This window comes from Aulonocara stuartgranti (assembly GCF_965226115.1).
Source record: "Aulonocara stuartgranti genome assembly, chromosome: 5".
NCBI classification, from domain to species: domain Eukaryota; kingdom Metazoa; phylum Chordata; class Actinopteri; order Cichliformes; family Cichlidae; genus Aulonocara; species Aulonocara stuartgranti.
In genome coordinates, this window is record NC_138943.1 from 11,634,471 (window position 1) to 11,657,208 (window position 22,738).

Consider the following 22,738-nt stretch of genomic DNA (forward strand, 5'->3'; position numbering starts at 1 on the left):
AATTTTAATAACACAAAACTAACCTTTTTTAAAAAAAAATTTTTTATTTGTAGTGAACAAAAACTGGCAGACAACCAATTTTCGACCCCACTGACGTGCCAAAACTGTATCCAACACTCACAATGTACTGAAAGGTATGATGAAGCATTCAAGGTATTTGATAACTGAACACCTGCATTTAAAACCATGAATATTAAAATCAATCAACTATAATCATTTTCAATCTGTTGGTTTACTCCAGATTAGTGAAGTCCAACACTGAGGAAGTGACGTGATAAGCAGACATTCATAGATCCAGCTCATCTCAAAAGGTGCTTGAGGGTCAAACACAGACAGATTCCACATGCTTGAAGTCTGTCTGTAAACGTTTGTCCATTGGGTGTTTGTTTTAAAGCAGTAGTAGTATTTGTTGAAGTTCTCATGATGTCAGTGGCCTCACTTTGTACTTTAACTTTGAGTGGATTAACTCAAAAACACAAAACATACAATGTTTTCACAAAACAACAAACACAAAGAAGTTTCTGTCAGTGCCTGATGGCACATTAAATATCTGTAATGTAAATCAATCCTTTGTTTCATCCATCACTCATCGACTTTGCGAGCTCGGCGGCAGAATGTCCAGTGATGTTCCACTGTGTTCTCATTAGCCCGTTCGCTCATGTGATGAACACGTGTGTTGCGTATCGTAAACCCCTGAAACATGAAGATGGACACAAAGTCATAGCACCACATTAAATCCAATTATATTATTGACTATATTTGGTTTTTAAGATAATTTATTTCTACACACAATGCTAGCGGTGAGCTAAAATAAAATGGACTCACAGATTTGGAGATGAAGTCGAGGAGGTGGACACGCAGGCTGACCTCCTGTTGGTGGTCACATGGCCCGAAGGTGAAGGACACCTGGTAATCTCTGGTGTCCATCATGTGTTTGTTCCATTTTGTGAAACTGCAGGAGATTGACTCCAGCATTGCATGGATCTGGAGAAAGAGAGAACTGTGTGAGTGGTTAAACTTTAACACCATCTCCACCAATTATGAGATTTTCTGGAGCAAATATGAAGATATTGACTCATCAATAGCGATAAAGCTTTCACCAAGGTAGGAGAAGGTGTTGAGGTTGTTACATATGTACAAAAGTACAGCTGTGCATCGTCAGCATAGCAATAGGAGAAGCCCTTGAAGCAGTTTAGTAGATGATCCAGGGTAATATGTATAAAGAAAACAGAACTGGATCAAGAATTGAGCCCTGAGGTACCCCTCACATGGGGGGCACAGATGAGGACAATGTAGTTATTAATAAGAATTCTGATGGATCTTTTAACTGAGTATGATCAGAGCGATCATAGTGGGGATCAGTGGGGACCCAGAATGCGGGCTCGACATGTTGTTCATATAGACTTCAAAGTAAAAATGTATACATAATATAATTATACAAAGTGGTAACAGAAAACCTTACAGTGCCTGCCTTCGTGACATACGTAGTTATTATTCATCTCCAATTCTCTTCTACAATTTGTCTTTTGTCCTTCTTTCTTTGTTAGGTAGATAAAATAGAAGAATAAGATTTAAAATTCAAAATAATTATCACGATAATTCAAAATACTGTTTGGGCTTCTTTTGTAGGTATACAGTGGAAGTAACACAAATTATGTCGCTTTTATCGGCACCTAGTAATTAAAACCTTAAAGAACACACCTAAAGGCTGTCAGCCTCTGTAACCATTTGCTTCCAAGTGACTAAATTTATACCCACATTCCAGAAGTGTGTGATTTACCATCAGGTACTGTATTTAAGTTTGTGTATCACAGTCAAAGCTGCTGTTGTTAATTTTTCAACATTGTATGCTAACCAACCCCAGTCGCAACTTAGTATTTTTTGTTATTACTAATGGAATATAGATTTTTAAATTATTATAATTTTTGTTTATCTGTCAGATTTTCTTCATTGTGTTGTCAGTAATTCCACAATAACTCAGACTGAAAATAATCTTAATGACAAATGAATTTAAGACTTTCAAAAGAAAGGATGCGATTGTCATGTGACTCTCGGTACTGTTAGCTGACGTCAGAATGATTCGGTGGACCAGCATGAGGTTTGTTTAGAAAACACATTTCTCACTTAACAGTTTAAACATGAAATATTCACACACACACAAAAAAAAAACACAAGTTACAAAAATTCACAAATATGCTCTTTGAATCTTAATCACAAAAACAGCTAGCCATTTACCTTATTGTTGTGCACTTATCATTTTATTACAGCAGTGGATAAATATGTTTAAACGGGCCACAAAGCTACAGGTCGTAATGTTATATTTCATTCAACCAGCAAAAGTTGCTTTTCTAATTTCATAACATTAGGATAAAATTATACATTTTTTTTGTTCCTGGTTAATATTATGTGTTTGATGCCTTATTGTCAACTGGTCATATGTCCAAAATCTACAAATTAATTCATCTTCAAATTCATGTTTTTATAGAGTGATCATCTGTGGGAGCAGCCGATCACATAACCACGGTATGAATTTCCTTCGGGATTAATAACACTCTATGAAAAAAAAATAAACTAACAGCTGACTTACTCCACAGCTGAAAGTGATTGCTGCATGGTAATACCTTACTGTCTAGTTTTTTAACTTCTTACTTTCTTAAAAGTGCATCCCCAGCTAGTGTATGTTGCTAACTTTCAGGAACAATTGCGAGACACTATGATACACCATTGCCCTTAAAAAGATTTTTTTTTAAAAAATTGGTCCATTTTTATGAACGGAGAAGATGCGACTCTCTATTCAACATCTCTGAGTATAAACCCATTTGAGAGCAGTTCCAGAGATACCAAACCCGCTGTTAATCTGTCTAGATCTGTCAGTGGTGTCTAAAACTGAAGATAAGTCCTAGAGGACTAAAATGGAATATTCACACTTATCTGGGTTCAAAAGAATATCATTAGCAATTTTTTAATAATACTGTTTCAGTGCTGTGGTTTCATTAGTAACCAGACTTGAATTTATCAAAGATATTGTTTCCCTGACAGGTCTATCAAGAATTTTTTAATTGAATGCAAGTTTAGAAATGGTTCTGTAATTGGGATCTAGAGAGTGTTTTTAAGCTGAGGGAAGACAATGTTTTGCAGTAATATAGAATGCAGCCAGATGAAAGGAAATGATTTATTTTAGACGAGGAAAGATGACTGGCAGAACATCATTAATAAATTTAGGAGGGACGTCAGCTTGGAAGGAAGAAGTACCTATGTGGGAGACTATATTTTAAGGAGATCTTGGAAATCAGATAAAACTTGGAAAATAAAACTTGATGAGACAGTTGATCAGATGAAAAGGATCAAGACTTTTCCATTGTCTTCTACGGCAATGAATCTAATCTGTTGGGCTTTTATCAGAACTATGCTATTGAGAACTGATGAACATACACTAACAAACCAATGAACTAAATCACTAAATTAAAAAAATAAAATAAAATTAGGTGTTGATATGGGCAGATTGGAAAGAAGAGCTGAAAACCTAGCTGCCGAATTCTCATTAATGATACAAGACTGAGGAGTTTGCTTCTGGGAAGACTGGGAAGAACACTGGCTCTGAAAAAAAAATTATGCAGTCATGTGAAATACAATAAAATTATGGAGTCAAATGAAATATTCTTAACTGTGATAGGATTAAGAACATATATATATATATATATAAAAAAAGCTTTAGACTTCAAACTACAATCTCCTGCTCTGAAGTCCATTTCTCATCTTAAACACGGAACAACATAACAGGTTTTTAATGATCAGATTTATGAGCAGAGAAGCAATGCAACAAATACGAAAGGATTAACATGAAGCTAGACATAGCTTCAATGTCTGATCATAGCCATTTAATATTCAAATAACTTGTCAATCAAATATCATATTGAAACAAAAAGAAAAGAAAGGCATGCATTTAATTTCTCCACTTCATTAATCCAACAGATAGTTTTCTCTTTGAGGAGCCAGTCTGACTGAAGCTTTGTGCAGCCATCTGTCCTACTACAGAGCACTTTCTGCTGTCACACCACACCCACTGGGGAGATAATGTCGATGTTTCACCCATGTTTGCTGAGAGAGTGAAGATTTATTGCTGTGGAAGCCTTGAAGGAAAAATGTAATCCTCAAAATAACAATGATGCTTTTTTGAGGAGTTGAGCAACAAAACTTGTCACACAAGTACATTTTAGTCCCCTGAAGGTTCTAATCTATATCAGATATTATGTCATCGTATTGCCTAGCAACAATCTAGCAATGGATTAAAATGACCTGTGTTTACCTTTTATACATCTATAATGCCTTATAAAGAAAGTTTATCTTATGACAATAACACCCTCCATCCATCTAAATCTACAGCTTCACTTGTCCTCAGCTGTCCCCTCCTGGTGACACTCCTGAAACATCAATCTGTCTGTAAAGCTCCAGTTTCCCTCTCCCCTCTTGAACAAGACCCTTAGATATTTAAACTCCTTTGCTTGGGGGAGCAGCTCATCCCTGACCTGGAGTGGACACCTATCCATTTCCTGCTGAGGAAACCTAATTTTTAATTAACAAAAGCTGAATTATGCATGGTATATTATGATGCAATCACATTGCCTGGTAATCACCCAGCAACTGCCTTCTTATTGCCTTTATGCATCTACAACAGCTCACAAAAACATTTTGTTTTTTCCTTTTTTTTTGTATAATTTCAACAACATCTCATTTATATCTACAAAATTTGAATTATAGACTTTTAGCAGGCTATAATGTACATGTTTGATAAAACAGCTTGGACACTCGAGTTAAAACTCCCTCTCTTGACATTGATTAATCTCTTAAAACTAATTTCTGTTCATCAGAATTACATATTTAGAGTTTTTGTCCTCATTTACACAAGTAACTCAACACTTCTGGCTCTTTTAGTATTCATGAATCTATGAATATAACATCAGCCACCGACTCCTTTGCTTCCTTCCCCACCTCCAGAGCTTTCCTCTGCTTCTGTGAGCCCCTCTCACAAGTTTCAAGCCACATGAAGGGAGACCCAGTGCCAGTCTACACTGCTGAAGTGTGCCTTTCATTATGCAGGCAAGGAAAAACCTGAAGCAAAGTGTGAAAATCAGGAGGTCACAAATAGAAGAAAGAGTGCTGTTCTAGGAGTCAGGGTAAAGAAGTTTAACACTTCTTGGAAAGCTTTTACTGCACACTTAAGGTATCGTCAGTTCACCCATCTGTAAGGTGCTTTCACATGGGCTGTGATTTGAAACATGTTATTTTCAGTGGTTTCCACCTTGCAACGATGGTCTGGTGCTGTGCTGAGTAAAGTGCAACTGCAGCACAGCTTGGGAGATCCTGTGGATTTGAAGTTTGCCATCAGTATCATGGCATACAAAAAGGCACCTAGCCAAGCTAATTTTATAAGTCTGAATTACCAAAATTACACAACACATGTTGAGTTTGTATTGAGACCACAGGAGGAAAACCCTTCCTTGAAAGGGTTTGCATTAAAATAAAATATACACAACAAATGTGCTAACAGTCCTTGAGAAATGTACATAAACAAAGCGTAGATGTGTTATGAACACTGTGTGGATCCCAATATAGAGGTTTCAAACCTTTGCAGTTCAGGTTTCAGCACTCTCTCACCTCTTATTCACTTTGAACATGATGGTGCAATTTGTTGCCAAACTGAATTGTGGATTGTGGAGTTGGGAAATGATTAACTTTTCTAACAGGATCCAATCAAATGAAGTTATGAAAATCCCTCACAGAATAGAGAAGATGTTGCTTGTGCAGCCTGTTAGCCGTCCAGCTTCTGGGCTACAACACGCTACAGATCACAGAAAATTAGGATTAATGTATAAATTTAAAACATGTATTTAAAATTTTGTAGGAAAAAGCAAAAAATACTGGTAGCTGCTTCTCCTCAGTCTCCTAGTAGATGTACCTCAGCTTTATATTTGAAAGTCCTAGGTCAGCGGTCCCCAACCCCCGGGCCTCGGACCGGTACCGGTCCGTGAGTCGTTTGGTACCGGGCTGCGAGAGTTGAGGCTCAGGTGTGAAATGTATGGTTTTCAGGGTTTTTATCGGTTTTCAGCGTTATTTTGTTATCATTTTTATCGTGAACTTGGTTTTCCTGGGTCTTTTCACGTGTGTTATGAATAAATCTTCTTTTTTTCGGTACCGGTACTAGTTTTATTTTGTTGTATTTATCCGCGACACCTTAAAGGCCGGTCCGTGAAAATATTGTCAGGCATAAACCGGTCCGTGGCGCAAAAAAGGTTGGGGACCGCTGTCCTAGGTCATTTGCAGAAAAGTTGACCTCTGACTTTGAACTTACCGTAATTGTCGGGCTATAAGCCGCTACTTTTTGCACAAGCTTTGAACCCTGCGGCTTTTAGTCAGGTGCGGCTTTTCTATGGATTGTCCATGATTTTTGTCATATCGTAAGACGATTTGTTTTGTTTGTTCCGCTGCTGTACGGCACTACGTTGCCTGGCGGAAGGGAATGTGATCAGACACACAGTATCGGGGTTCAAGGGTGGTATGTTGGTCACATGTCCATCCGCCAGGCAACATAGTGCCATACAAGAAGCGCGAAAAACAAACTTCAAAGTAGCGCTACGCGTTCAGCGGGAGGCGTGGATGATGTGCGGCGATAAACTTGCGAAAAGCAAGTTATGCCCAACTCCACCGGTGGAATCTGACAGCGTGGAAAAGTGTGAAAACATCCACGATCACCAACGGATTTCGAAGGGCTGGACTGCTGCATGATGGAGAGGAGGACACCGCCACGGCCCTTCAGAGGGTGTTCGACTCCGACACTGACAACGAAGTAAAGAAGCTGAGAGTGGATGACGAAGCCACCCTGAGCCTGTTCGTTTCCGACACTGGAGGAGAGGACTTTGGTGGTTTTAGTGCGCAGGAAGATGGTGGTGAATGACTGACTTTTCTTCTTGTTAAAGCCGTGTCACAGCACCTGAGCCTAAAAGGTAGTCCAATCTATTTTTCTGGTGTGCTGTAGGTTATTGTTATGTACTACATTTGTTACTCATTTATGAAGCGCAGTTAATGTGCAAATATGTACCCATAACTTGTTTTTCAAAAATATTAATAAAAGGGATGTGTCTCCAAACAGCCATCTCTTTCCTGACATTTCGCTTTGTGCATATTCTCTTACATATGATAAGTCAACATTGAAACACCTGCGGCTTTTAGTCAGGTGCGGCTAATGTATGTACAAAACAGGATTTTCCCCTGATTTTAGCTTGTGCGGCTAATATTCAGGTGTGCTTTGTAGTCCGGGAAATACGGTAAGTAAAAGTAAGTAAAATTTATTTATATAGCACATTTCACAGATAAAAATCACAAAGTGCTTTACAATAAGATCAGACATACAAGTTAAAATTAATTAAAAGCCCATTTGTATAAAAATGTCTTCACCTGCTTTTTAAAGGAGTCAGTAGAGTCTAGACAGCGTAAAGACAACGGCAGAGAGTTCCACAGCCTAGGTGCCAGCGCCTGAAAAGCCCGATCCCCACGTGTTTTAAACCTAGTACGTGGGACCACCAGTAGCCTCTGACTTGAAGACCTAAGTGCTCGGGATGAAGCATGAGGTTTCAGCAGGTCAAAGATATACTGGGGAGCTTCACCGTGCAGAGCTCTAAAAGTTACAACTAAAATTTTAAAATGAACCCTAAAATTTACAGGCAACCAATGAAGAGAAGCCAAAACTGGAGTAATGTGTGACCTCTTGTTTGTACCAGTTAAAAGTCTTGCCGCTGCATTCTGTACAGACTGAAGGCGATCCAGAGCTGATTTGTTGAGACACGTAAAAAGACCGTTACAATAATCCAAACGAGAAGAGATAAATGCATGAATAATCATCTCAAGTTCTGCCTTTGACACCAGTAGCCTGAGTTTAGAAATGTTTCTTAGATGATAAAAACAGTTCCGGACAAGTTGTTTAGAGTGTTTAGATTGTTTAGAACTTGAGGTCAAGGTCACTGAGATTCAAACTCATCCAAGGTTTTTAGTAGTTGTGTCTATGGTATGAATTTCAAAATCCTATGTCATCTCACTCTCAAGTTATTGCATTCACAACCTTGGGTGTCCACGCTGTCTACCTGCCCAGTTGGGTCATGAAAATACGCCATCAATTCACTTATGATTATGGGTCAGGCTTCTTCATCAGATGTGGCCTCCAGCTTGCACTGGAACAGTTTGCAGCTGAGTGTGAAGCAGCAGGAATGAGAATCAGCACTGAAGTCTGAAGCCATGATCCTCAGCTGGAAAAGGTTGGAGTACCCATGCCAGGCCAGGAACGAATTACTACCCCAAGTGGTCGACTACTGGTGATGGCCAGAGGGGCTGATGGCGCGATATGGCAGCCTCGCTTCTGTCAGTCTGCCCCAGGGTAGCTGTGGCTACAACTGTAGCTTGCCTCCACCAGTGTGAATGTGAGAGTGAATGAATAGTGGAATTGTAAAGCGCTTTGAGGGTCCCAAAAAGCGCTATATAAATGCAATCCATTATTGTTATTATTATAAGTGAAAGAGTTTAAGTATCTCAGACTCCTGTGAGGGGAGAGGGCATGTCCCACCGAGAGGAGGCCCCGGGTAGACCCAGGACAGGCTGGAAAGATTATATCTCTTGGCTGGCCTGGGAACACCTTGGTGTTTCCCCAGATAAGCTGGAGGAGGTGGCTGGGAAAAGGGAGGCCTGGGTTTCCCTGTTTAGGCTGCGCGTCCACATTGAAATGGCCGAAAACACTTACGTTCCAGTACTGCGCGTGCGTGAAACGCAAGAAGATTTGACCTGCCTCATTTCTGTCTGCTGCTTATTTACTTTCCGGCTCTTTGAAACGTCGTGGCAAAATGTTGAGGAAAAGCACCGAGTTTTTTAAATGGACTAACTATGAGGTGGAGTTTTTGCTGCCAGTAACACAAAAGTACAAAGTTGCAAAAGATAGTTAAAGAATTTGAAGAAAAGCTATCTGGAGCATGTACAGACTGATATTAATCTTTAATAAGGCTGTTAAAATTGAGAGCAAACAAAACAACTGCTGTCTTACTTTAATTGGTCACATGACTGCATCATATGACTAACATGCGTCATCATTTTAGAAAGTTTGCATTTTCACTGTCCACACTGCGACGCAAGAGCAGTTTTGCACGTTTTCAAATGTATGCGTTTTCGAGAGTGAAAACGCCATCTCGGTGTGGACGGGAGGCCAAAATGAAGAGAAAACAACGCACCCAAAGCTACTGTTTTTATTGTTTCTTCACCACTTCCAGGTGTGAGGACAGTGAAGAGAGAAAAAAACAAATACTGCAGAGTCATCACACTCTTCAGAGTCTGTTTTAAACTTCAGTGAACGTAGAAAGATATTCAACAATTTAAGATTCCGGAATTAATAATATATAAGGGGAACAATTGCAATACTGTAAATGTTAACTTCACACAGTGTACTTTTTCCAAAAAGCACGTCACATCACTTATTTTGTAGTGGTTAAACTAGTTAAAAGAAATAACTTATTATAGGAGTCCCAAATTAGTTATGGTAAAACTGTAATAATTAATATTATTTTTTAAAAAGTAATATTTCCAGTCAGCATGTATAGACACTCAATGGAAAATGCAAAAGCAGTAGCAGAACTTAAAATTTATGAATCAGGCATTAAGCATAAAAAAACGAATCAATTTTATTTAAAATTGTTTGTTTTTTTCTAGAAGCAGACTCAGAAGCAGTCTAAAGGAAAAATAAATAAATAGATATACTGTAAAATCTGCTGTGATAGATCAATACAGCCTGACCAGGCCTTTTCCCACTGACCTTGGTGGTGATGGTGAGCTGGGTGATGATGACTGCAACAGGATTGGAGTACTTGGAGAGCTTTCTGGTGCTGGACAACTCAACCACCTCTTCGTAGCTGTCTGTGGGGTAGGGCAGATGCGGCTTGGGGTCTCCCAGGCACTGGATAAGGGGCTCAATCTGATAGAAGTCAGCCTCCTTTCTTAGCAGCTCCGTCTCCTTGAAGTCACATGGCAATGTGAGCTCTGACGTCCGCAGGAAGTTGAGGATGTAGCTGAAATAGCAGAACCAGAGACAGGATTAGTCAAGACTGCTGAGCCAACAATTCTGAGCTGTCAGTTAAAGTTGGGGCAGGAGAGCTGCTAAATGATGTGCAAGTAAGCTAAATAATCATGTTTCATACATTTTTTTTCCTAATGTTCACTCTATATGACATTAAAGAGATGTTATATAGATTGGGGTGGCTGTGGCTCAGGTGGTAAAGCATATCAGCTACTGATTGGAAGGTAGGTGGTTCAATCCTTGGCTTCCCCATGCCAAGTATCCTTGGCCTAGTTGCTCTCCGATGCGCTCATCGGAATGTGAATGTTGGTTAGACTGAACTTGAGTTTAGAAGCGCTTGTATGAATGGGGTGAATGAAACATGTTGTATACAGTGCTTTGAGTACTCCAGGAGAGCAGAAAAGCGCTATATAAGAATCAGTCCATTAAAGAGAGCATATTCCTAATCATTGTCCAACAAAAGGTTTTCCCCACTGACTTTGATTTATTTATATACTACAGTGGAGTCTAATATGTGAAAAAGCACCATTTAGTAGATTTATATGTTATTTTAATAATCTGTCCATCCAGTGCATCCATCGTCTACCACTGGTCCAGGTCCTGGAGGATGCTATCTAAGCAGAGATGCCCAGATCTTCCTCTCCCAAGCTAACTTGTCTAGCTCTTCAGCGAGGCATTCCCAAGTCAGCCAAAAAAGCACAGAGGGAGATGTACTAAGCGGGACAAATTAGTCTAAGGTTGCAAATGAACCAATGGGAATGGAAAGTTTTCCAGGTGATCTGCCAACAATTTGCTTGTTTATATAGAAGGACATCCCCGAGTGGGACTCACCCAATTATTGGAGTTGATTCTAATTTGGTTGTATTCTAGTTTGTGTGAATGGGAGTATAAATGGTTGTCTGTTTCTCTGTGTATGTCCTAGAACACACTGGCAACCTGTCCCGGGTGTACCCCATTTCTTGTGCCATGGCAAGACAGGCTCCATTCCCCACAACCCTGAATTAGATAAGTGGGGGGAAAAAAACAGATGGATGGATGGCTATACCAAGACGCAGCCACTTTATTTCAGTAATGACTGGCATTCTGCCAAGAGCAGCACAAATTAGCAGGTCATAAACAAACAGAGCCAATGAGGAAACGAGTAAAATACTGATAAAAAAAAATTACAGTGTAAATGCAGAGTTTATCAATTTGTTTCTTTCTTCAAAGAGCAAGGCAATTTAGATCAGTGAGAGGAAGCTAAAGGAAAAATCAATGGTTCTATCGTAAGGGCTAACTCATCTGTTAAAAAAAGAAATAGCTAGAGACTGTGTGTGGATAAAGGTGTGTAAATTCTGGATGAATCTGTATTCTTGTATCCCTCAGACACACCACATTAATTTCTGCTCTGTTTCACTGAAATTTTAGCATTACTGAGGACTAGACAGACAAACATTCAGGTTAAGGACGCAAAGCTTTAAGAGAGAGACAATGTTTTGCATTGTGCTGACAGCTTTGCCAATTACACACTTATTCTGATAAACTTTCCCTCCATCATCACACATGAAAGAACACTCCTAGTGGCAACACATACATATCAGTCACAAACTACGATGCTTTTTTGGTATTAAATCGAGCACAGTCTAATGCCACATACCTATATCAGGTCTGTGTGATTTATTTAAATAATGTCCTCCTAAAATGTTGTGTTATGAAAGGAAAACTCATAAATTCTTATGAAAGAATTAACAGGCTGCAGAATTTCCCTTGGTCCCCCAGCAACCACCACATTCTTGTCAGATGCCCAAACCAGCTACTAGCAAATTATTCTTTTTATTTCAATGTGTTTCATTTTTGTTTTTGTTTTTGTTCTGGAGGTTTGCGAAGGCCTCAGCAACTCGAGTCCCCTGAGCCCAGCCTCTCTTTCATCATGAGATTTTTGGACTCATTTTTCATTCAGCCATGCTTCACAGAATCCCAGGAGGTTTTGAGAAGAACAGAATAACATAGTTCAGGGTCAGACTGAATAAAATGTTGATTCTTTTTTCCATTAGTTAACTGCAGGGGTCGGCAACCCTAGGCACGTGTGCCACAGTTGGTACGCGAAGGGTTAACTGATGGCACGGCCATAGCTGGACTGATCATCGGGCATACCGGGCATTTGCTCGGTGGCCCGATGATTTTTTTTTTATTATTATTTTTGTAACGGTATAAACAATGAAAGGTGTTGGATTGGCCAAATGCTGGCCGGTGTGTAAAAATAACTCAGCTGTTTGGTGGTGGCATTGCGGAGCTTCCACAGATTCAGTAACATTAACAAGTGGTGGAGGCCAGCATGTGGATGAGGGAGATCGGAGGCAGGACGAGGAGAGACCCGAGGCGGCCGCTGGTCCGAGCGTCAGGTGAACTGAACTTCAGGTAAGAAGTTATGACCTGCAGTCTATCTGGGTCAGATATAAACCAAGTTTAGGTGGAGTTTATTTTCGTTGTGCTGACTTTTTACAGTCAGTTACAATAACTCGTACTGCGTACTAGCTAGCATGACGGAGTTTCTATACAGCTGGGTGGGTGCTTTGATGTTACTGATGTTGAACTTTAATTCATAAGGTTAGTTAGTAGAGTTACCAACCGTCCCATAAAAAGACGTAATCCTCCCGCATTCAGAGAAATTATTACGCGTTTTGTGTTGAGCTGAGAGGGGACGCAGTTTGTCCTGGGCTTCAGCTAGAATGAAAAAGGACACAAAGGTTGAGTTATTCTTTGTCTTTGCTGCACAGCTGCCTCTTCTTCTATCATTCTCTCCCTTCCCTCTCCTGTTGTTACTTCAATCACGAAACTGATCAATGATCAGCTGATCGGCTTTTCTCTCGTTTGTTTATCGCCCACTTTGCGCCAGAAAGAAGAAACCGGCGGATGTCGCGCTAAACAACAGCAGCATGTTTAAGCTTGATCAGCTGTTGTTAGAATTTATTTAATATTAATTTCTAGTATCAGCTGAGGTTTGCTGGAGCCACAGCTGTAAAAGCTGCTGGTCATGATATCGGTTTGTATATCTGGTGAGAGGGAAACATGAAGATGAAACCAGGAGATGTCCTTACTGAATCATCACAGCTGAACAGGTGATGGAGAAACAGGTTTACCTTTTAGGTGACATGAATGAGTTGAAGGGAAGTTATGAACTGTTTCTGACAGACAAATAACACCAATATCATTTTCTAAGTAGCTGACAGCTGGTAACTGTCCTCTTCTTAATGACGGTATCTTAACTAACCACCCCAACTACCAGACTAAAAATAACTTAGCCTACTGGTAAGACGGACGTTGTTAGCTTTCCACATTCCGACACTTCAAAAGCTTCAGCAGCTTTCCGCTCAGCACAGCATCAGCACCACGGAAATACACGGATACATCTGTAGACTTGAGACACAATGCATTTTTGGGACTTTCAGGTGTATGGACCAATGTTTTATTTTCTGATCAAACCAGAAATCTTTAATGAGCTGCTAGATTTGTCTCGCATTAACTGGCTGAGTTAATGCCAGTTAATGCAACATCGAAGCAGCTGGAATCCACAGCTGTGCGTGTTCATGGAGCTGCATTTTCACCGGCTGGACATCACTACCTGACAAGTTTAACTGTCTTCAGAACATTGCAGAGGCCTTATTGACAGTATTTGGCTCTACATATCTGTGTGAGCAGATTTTCTCTCACATGAGTGTCCTCAGGTAGCCGTCTGAATGCTGGACACGCCGAGACCTGTGTCTCTGAGTGGGAGACCAGAGATCATATTAGCATGTGTGTCTCTGTATTAACAAACATGCCATATCGGCTTCGTTTATTTTTCTTATCATTGTTGTGAGGAGACCATAAATAGCATTTGTATTTTCCGTTGTACAGTTCATTTGCTGTTATGGAGTTCTTGTTATGGATAAAAAGTGTCTTTTTTTGTTTCAAAATAGCTGATAACTATTCGCTGATAGCTGCCAACATCTGCGAACAAATATTATTCTATAAAGTGGTTCTATATAGTGTGTAACTGTTAATATAGAGCGTTATTAAATTTATTGCTAATGCAGTCATGTGGCACACTGACCTCTGAGGAAATTTTAAATGGCACTCGCTATCAGAATGGTTGCCTACCCCTGGTTTACTGTATTTGCAGCTGTTGAAAAAAAAATTGATGATTACTGCCATTAGGTTCTGGATGTATTAAACAGACATACTATGTTTAATACAAAGGTTTCTTTAAAGTCCTTTAGTCAAAGGCTTTTGTTGGTTGGGCTAGACTGTGTATTAACGTTAACTGTTACATAGCAAAGAGAGCTTATGTTAACCAAAGAGTTTTCACAGGTATTCTTGTGGTTGGCCAGCAGGGGAGACTTTCGGCAGCGGATAATGAGCCTCTTTGTTTCAGCCATCTACACAAAACATAGCAAAAAACCCCAAACAAACAAAAACAAACAAACAAAACAAACAGGTACTAAGTTGAGTGTAGCCCAAATATAAATAGTAATTAGTTAAGATGTCTTATCATACTATTGTAATAATAAGTTTAAGCCAGAGTAAAATCTGTTTTACTAGATTTTAGTAATTTCCTAATTGCCTACTGGTGATGGCCAGAGGGGCCGATGGCGCGATATGGCAGCCTCGCTTCTGTCAGTCTGCCCCAGGGCAGCTGTGGCTACAACTGTAGCTTGCCTCCACCAGTGTATGAATGTGAGAGTGAATGAATAGTGGAATTGTAAAGCGCTTTGAGGGCCCCAAAAAGCGCAATCCATGACTTTGCTCAGCCAATCGGATGGCATGTAGGTCATAGTAAGCCTGTCCCGGCTTCCTCCCGTCAGATGTGTGGAGGCAAGCCAGGTGACAGAGCTGTTGCAGGTTTGTATTGGCAAACACTTGCTTTTCCCGTTTTTAATGCATTTTTTTAACACCAACTAACTTATGCGACTTAGATGCTGATTACTGTGAGCCAGAGCCGTAGTGTTGTTGTGCACTGAACGGAACGGAATTGGTGAGTTTGAACTTTTAATTGACTGTTTGTATTGCTACCAGCTGACGCTAATTGGCGGCTGCCGGTCCAAACATTTTGATTTTGATTTGACCGATATTTGTTGAATAACAAATGTTGTGAAGCTATATAATATTGTAGCGGGTCAGGGCTGTTCGAGGTTCTGTTTGTACAGTACCCACACGCCGAGCCGCCAACCGCGAGCAGTTATGCCTACCACGCCAGTTAAGGTATCGAAATACAATGGGCTAACCCCGCTAGAGCCCTACCTCTCACAAGTGCGGCTGGCCGCCAGACATAGTGGCTGGAGTGAAGAGGAGACTGCTACACACCTAGCGCTAGCATTAGAGGGAGATGCACTGCAGATACTCCTTGACCTAGCCCCGGCAGAGCAGCATGAGCTCCAGGCCCTCACCGCGGCACTCGAGAGGGGATTCGGGCAGCGGCACTCCACTGATCAGAGCAGAGAGCAGCTGACCAACCGGAGCCGTCGACCGGGGGAGAGCCTGGGCACCTTTGCAGCAGACGTGTTGCTGTATGCTCGTCGTGGCTACCCGGAGTTTCCAGCAGCAGCCTGTGAGGAGCTTAGCCTGCATGCTTTTCTGCAAGGACTTTTCCCAGAGCTACGTCAACACGTCCGCATGGCCATGCCTCAGACCCTCCGTGAGGCGCTCCTTGAGGCTGAAAGGGCCGAGCCGGTGCTCACCTCGCGACCTAACCAGCAGGTGCCCCCCCCAAACTACCCCCAAATCAGAGCCACAGACTGTGACGGGGAGGGGGAGGTCGCCGAGATGTCCCAGCTGCAACCCTCGGTGCCCCGGAGGCGTCCTTGTCGACTGACCGACCGCTGCTACCGGTGCGATGAGCCTGGCCACGTGGCGCGTGACTGCCCAGCACCAGCCCCGAAGACCAGAACTACGCAGCCTCAGGGAAACGAGGAGGGAGCGGTGTAGCGAGGGGACCATCGCTCCAGCTTCCTGCCCCCCTCCAAGGACGATGCACAGTGGTGGGCCGAGTTAGGTAGAGTCCCTTGAGGTGCCCGAGCTGCTGTGTTGAGGACCAGCCATGCCAGGCCCTGGTGGACACGGGGTCTACCATTTCCCTGATACGACCTGGCGTGCTCCCTGAAACATCCGGGCCACTGGTGAAGGGTTGGTTGCCCACAGACACCCAGCTGATGACCGTGATGGGGGAGAAAACTGTTATGCGGGGGAAGAAACCGTTGTGGATCCGAGTGAAGGATCTAGAGCTGGTGCACAACTTCTGGCTCGCCGACATTCAAGACCAGTGCATCATTGGCCTGGATCTGCTGAGCCGCTGGGGGGCCTGCGTCGACACCGTGAAGCTGGCTATCACTCTTGGCGCAGAGACTTTTGCCCTCCAGCGTGGCCAAAAGCAGGGAGCGGGGACCAGACGAGAGAGGCGTCGGGCAGCTGCCGCTCAGCAGATTTCGGATGCCGGTGGCTCCGGGTCATCTCCACTCGCCTCAGCCTCTCAGCCCGACAAACCTCCTTCAACTGAGACCATCGAGGCTGTTGATGACCTTTGGCAGCGCAGCAGCGTAGGCCTCAACGTCGACCAGCGCCAGCGGTTGAGGTGCCTCCTGGACGAGAATGTGGGCATCTTTGCCGCCAGTGACAAAGACTGTAGGCAGACGAGTCTGGTCCAGCACACCATCGACACCGGCTCTGCTCAGCCCATCCGTCTGCGCCCACACCGGCTGCCGCTACTGCCGCTACTGCCTGCGACAGGAGGAGCGGGCCCAGGAGGTGCTGGGGGTGGCTACTGCTCAGGCCACAGCCAGCGGAGGGGGGTGGCTCCCATTGACAACGCAGCAGCTGAAGCGGGAACAGGAGGCCGACGCGACGTTGGTTCAGGTGGGGGCCTGGCTGGAGGCGGCGCAATGCCCCGCCTGGACGGTGGTGTCGGGACAGGAGCCCGAGGTGAAGGCCTACTACTCCCAGCACAACAATCTGGAGACCCACGACGGCCTCCTGTACCGGAGATGGCGGGCCCCCGGTCAGGGCAGAGATCTCCTGCAGCCGTTGGTGCCTCGGTCGCTGCGGTCGCAGGTGCTTGAGCTGGTCCATGGCTCGGTGGGGGCAGGGCACTATGGGAACGCCAAAACTCTCCGCCGCCTCAGGGGACTGTTTTAATGGCCTGGCTGTCGACGGGATGTGGAACTGCCCCCCTTCAGCAGTACCTGGTGGGGGCCCCAATGGAAAGAGTGGGAGTGGACGTCCTAGGGCCTTTCCCCGTCACAGAGTCAGGGAACCGGTATGTGTTGGTGGCTATGGACTATTTCACGAAGTGGCCAGAGGCCTACGCGGTGCCAGACCAGAGCGCAACGACAACGGCCGAGAAGCTGGTGGAGGAGATGTTCCCCCATTTTGGGGTCCTGGCTGAGCTCCACAGTGACCAGGGGCGTAACTTCGAATCGAAGGTCTTCGGGGAGATCTGCCGGCGACTGGGGGTGGAGAAGACGAGAACCACACCGCTCCACCCACAAAGCGATGGCTTGGTTGAGCGCTTCACCGCACGCTGGCCACCCAGCTCGCCATTCTCACCAGCCGCCACCAGCGGGATTGGGACCGACATCTGCCCCTGGTCCTTTGGTCGTATCGGATTGCGGTGCAGGAGTCCAGCCAGTGCACACCTGCTGCTCTGATGTTTGGACGGGAGCTCCGGACGCCTGTGGATCTGGTGTTCGGTCCCCCCCCGCCGAGCCGGAGATTGATGGTAGGCCAGAGATGGACTACTACAGGAGGCTGAGGGAGCGGCTGCAGGTGGTTCATGACTACACCCGCCAGGCCCAGGCCAGCGCCGGAGTACGACAGAAAAGAGCCTACGACACCAAGTGCCGAGGGGGGGTTTTCACGCCTGGCGACAAGGTTTGGGTGTACTGCCCGGTTCGCAAGAGAGGAGTGTCCCCCAAACTCTGCAGTCACTGGCAAGGGCCGGCGGAGGTCGTGGAGCGGCTAACAGACGTGGTGTACCGTATCCGCATGCCGGGCCCGGGGCGCATGGTGGTGTTGCACCGGGACAGGCTCTCACCGTACCGACTGCTTGCTCTGACAGATGCCGGGGCAGGGGATGATGGTGGCACCCCATGTTCTGACCCGAGGGACTTTTCCCCCGCCGGTCGTGACCGGCCGGTGCGCCAAAAGAAGGCACCTGGACATTTGCAGAACTTTGTGTGGGGTAATGGGGTCGTCGGGGACGACTGACCCCTTAGGTGGGGGCTATGTAGCGGGTCAGGGCTGTTCAGGGTTCTGTTTGTACAGTTATGTTTTGTTTATGTTGCCATAGTGACAGGTGACGCCCTCTCGCTGCGACGGTGTGTCCTTCCGGGGTCAGAGGGCGCCCTGTGTGTTGTTGTTGTTGTTGCTGTGCTGTTGCCGTGCTGAGCAGTTAGCTAGCGGCAGTGTTTTTCTGCAGATGTTAATAAATGGCTGTGCTCCCTGGCTAGCTCACGGGAAGCAAGACCAAACGATACCTCCGTCTCCTCCTTGTCTGAGCTCGCCACAATATGTATATAGCAGTTGGAATGTTTCAGTTAAATCCTGATTGGCTAAATATACTGTTTATTCATTTATAAATCGTGTACACAGGAACAAGAATAACTTAATGTATGTAGCTTATTTGGCTGACATTTTTGTATTATTCTTGTCATTTCTTATTGGCCTTGTTTATTTAGTGCAGGCCAGGTGAACCTTTTTGGGTATGAAAAAGGATGGCGAGCCAATGAACGGCTAGGAGCAGGAATCATTCTGCATTGAAGCTTCCACTGGACTGGTAGGAAGTTATCAAAGACGATGCTCTGTGCCCATTTTCCGAATACACTGATTTCCGCAATCATACACACCATTCCCCCGTTTATGGACAATAGCGCTTTGACATCTCTCATGGACATTCAGATAAAACTCATGGACTTCCTCCTCTTCAGTGTGGATCAGTGTTTTTGATGTTAACATGTGTTATTTATGGGGAACTTTTTTGAGAATCTATATTGCCTGGTATAAGAATAAGAATAAGAATTTGCTTGTCTTTGTGCACCCCCACTGGGTTTTTGATTAATTGAATAGCTGCAGCAGGAGTGATTATTTAAGTTTTCCTTTTCTTTTCTTGTTATTTTTCTTTGGTTTCGGTTAAATACATGGTACCTGCAAAAGCATTTTGTGTTGTGTGTATTTATTAATTACTGCCTATCAGCTCCAGTAGCATTCCTAAATCTTCTGATTAATAATAACCTGATATTTCACTCAATACCTAGCCTGTATTAATTCATTAGCGCTTCAGTGTCTTGAAATTTCCTGTACTTATAACAGGATAGCTTGGACATTCATTTGAATGGTGACTTTCCAGCAGACTACCACTTGCCATGTTATCCATTTAATCTCAGCTGACACAGCCTTAATGTCCCTTTTTCCACTCATATAGTGCTGCTGCCCAATCTAGAAGCAGTTTCCACCAAGGATACACTGGTGCCAGTGCCGAAAAGTATGACTTCACATAACTTCTGGGGCCAAAGTTCGAACCACAGATGCAAATAGCTATGGTAGAGAATACCACAGGAATTTAATGATTAACAGGCCACAGATTCTGTTAACAATGACTGCGTTCCCATGGAAATTACCTCAACTCCTGATAGTGATACTACTTGAGAATCAATAGACTATGTGCACGTTAGCATATGCTACTTCAGGTGCGGAAACTCCTGTGGGGAGCTTTGTTTCCGGTGTCCTATTCGTGCCTTGTTTACGGTCCAAAACAAGTTAAGCAAATGAATGAACCAAGCGGCGATTTACATTTCTATAGATGTCTTGGGCATTTACCCAATATATCTGTAAATGATGTTCATCGACTTGTCGATATTTTCCCCCCCGCGCCTCAGAGCAAAACAGAAAAGGGATTCAAATTTTATATTTCTCAGTATCTGTAAACAGCAGTCCCTCATTTATCACGGGTGTTATGTTCTAAAAGTAACCAGCGATAGGTGAAATCAAGTAGCCAATTTTATTTTTTTCATCAACATACAGTACTGCACTTCAGAGTCACACTGCTAGCGATCGATGCAGCGATTCTGTACTGTACAGGAGAGACGTCACGGAGGAGATCGTCTGCAGCGATCAGGATGCAGGACAATGTGATGTAAAAAAAACATGCAAACCTGCACTAAAAAATCTGCGAAACACCGAGGTGAAAGGTGAACCGCGTTATAGCGAGGGACCACTGTAATTTTGAAGGTAAGTCACAACATACCCTTCGTAAATACTAATGTATAGAAACCCTTACCAGCAATAATTCATTTTTTGTGTGGCTTTTTTTCACGGTTTGTTAACATGCTGTGTAGGTGTGTACTTGACTAGCTGATATCGACATAATGGGGAAACATCTGGTTTGACTATTGTTCACCTGTAGTTTGAATGCTGAACATTTGCCTGTTTAAATCATAAGACCAGTCACTATACAGATGTGCTTCTGAATGTGGACGATGTGTCTTCTGATTTTGTAATGCAGTTCTGCTTGTGTTGAGTGATGTAAACAACTGATCGATCTAAACTCTTTAAACGTCAAAATTGATCATTAGATTTTTTATGACACAACAGTGGTGAGTGTTCCCACCTTCTGCTCTTTGTAACTTAACGCGATCTTTCCGTTTTCGAGTTTTGGACATGATTTTGGAGTATATCTTCGCAGTAGCGATTGACCACAAAGTAAAGCTACCGGAAATGTACAACCCCACATCTGGTCTCAAACCAGGAAGTTAGCATTTTCTCATGCACAGGGTCTATTATCAAACCTCTTGAAACTTGGCCAGGTCCTCAACAGCACTGCATTGCATCTCATCAATCAACTGCAGAAGTTAAAATAAAAAACCCATCTCACTCACCGAAACAGTGGGCCGTCACGGTCAATGAAGTAGTTCCCGTGCGCATCCCTGACAGTGGGGAGGTCACCTCTGAACATGGCTCCCAGCATAGAGTCTGGGTAGCGCTGTAGCGTAGACAGGGATGTGCTATACACACAGCCGCCCACATTCAGAGTAACTGGCTCCCCCATCTGGACAAAGTAGGTAGGCAGAGATAACACTCAAGGCTTTTGTCAATGGCAGTTTTTTTCCACAGCAGACATTGTGACTTCTCACTAGGGTTGTACCTAGGGCTGTTCGATATAACGATATATATCGGATAACGATATAAAAACGTCTATCATTTCATTTTACGCTATCGTTTGTTTCGTGGTGTCGCAAAATAAACTCTTTACAGTAATATGTTTTCACCGTTTTGATGGTCACTGTAGTGGCTATACTAATTTCTTAAAGTTCTCTCTTTCTCTTATATTTAATATAACCACACTACGGACGGACAAGCGTTTTTATGCGTTGTCGTTAGCAACAACGACGGTAAAACCATCGCGTGTCCGCTTGTTTATCTTCCACATAAAACTTTTGGAATAAAGCTCAAGATCCTGTTGACTTTTCAAAATAAACTTAATCACATAAAAGAGTACGCAGAGTACTTACGGATAGGGATGGGTACCGGTATCCGGTGCCATCATGGCACCGGTTCTGACATAAACGGTAGTAACCAGACCGAAAAGCAGCGCACATTTCGGTGCTTTTTTCCCCTGAGATGTCATACACTTTGGATTCTAGCCAATCGTTTTACATTTGCGAGCGTAGTAGGCGGGCCCAGGTACGTACGTTCTTTTAGAGCAGAGCTACAGATTAAAAATGCCCAAAGCGAAGCGGTCAAAGTCTGGCTGTACTTCACAGCAAAAGATGCAAACTCAACAGCCTGCAACAAGTGCTTTAAGGTGATACTGTGCAAAGGAGGTAACACCTCGAATCTGATGAAACAACTGGCGACGCATAGCGGGGGCTTTTAAAGCCGAGAAATGCGCCGTATTTGATAGCTTGCTGCAAGAGCTCACACCGAGCACATCTACTGCGGGTGTGGTGCCTGTTATTGGACCCGGAGTTAGCAACATCCCCCAAAAACCCGAAGAGTAGAGTCCTGGCTCCTAGCCCTGCCAGTGTAGCAGAAATGATGACGGATGATGATGGCAGCAGCAGCCGTTCTTCTCTGCGTGAGTAGCTTTATGTTGTTGGTGTGTAATTTACGTTGAGTAGGCTAACCACGTTATTACATTAATGCAGGTAAGGTGAACTAGCAAACACGTCATAGTTACATGTGGCTGTCTTCTTGTTTGATGGCAGATGCTCCCTTCACCCTGGCCAAAAAGGCTAAAATGACCAAAGAAAAAGAGGGAAACAGCTAAACATGAGAGGTTTTTGGATAAAGTGTGTGTTCTCCATTCTTTAAGTACCGGTTCGAGCACCGTTTAAGCACCGGCACCGTTTCAAAAGTACCGGTTTGGTACCGGTATCGGATAAAACCTAAACGATACCCATCCCTACTTACGGATGAGAAGCAAAAAAGAGCCGCCAGGTGCTAAAAAAATAAACCTTAGACTAAAATGTTAGAACAGGCTTTTCCCCGCAGCACGCCGTGTAATAAATACTCACAAAGAAAACGGCGGCTGTTACAACTTATGTCTAAAAATGTATAGTTTCATGCTTCGGTTAAAACACTCGACTCCAGGTACACGACGCCCAGCTGGAAACACTTTACGCAAGT

General features: G+C 43.5%; 1 protein-coding gene across 3 annotated transcripts in view; it reads right to left on the bottom strand.

Moving 5' to 3' along the window:
• The window catches only part of kctd6a (potassium channel tetramerization domain containing 6a), a 39,897-nt gene continuing 17,159 nt past the window's right edge, over positions 1-22,738 (bottom strand). For 2 of the 3 annotated variants that reach the window (XM_082534441.1, XM_082534440.1), the window contains 4 exons: positions 20,989-21,158; positions 9,845-10,097; positions 826-984; positions 2-693 (listed from right to left, as the gene is read on the bottom strand). In XM_082534441.1, the coding sequence (XP_082390567.1) occupies positions 583-693; positions 826-984; positions 9,845-10,097; positions 20,989-21,158 (693 nt within the window). In that variant the 3' untranslated portion in view covers positions 2-582. Of the gene's footprint in view, positions 694-825; positions 985-9,844; positions 10,098-20,988; positions 21,159-22,738 lie in introns of all 3 variants that reach the window. The other variant, XM_082534442.1, reaches the window with a different exon arrangement.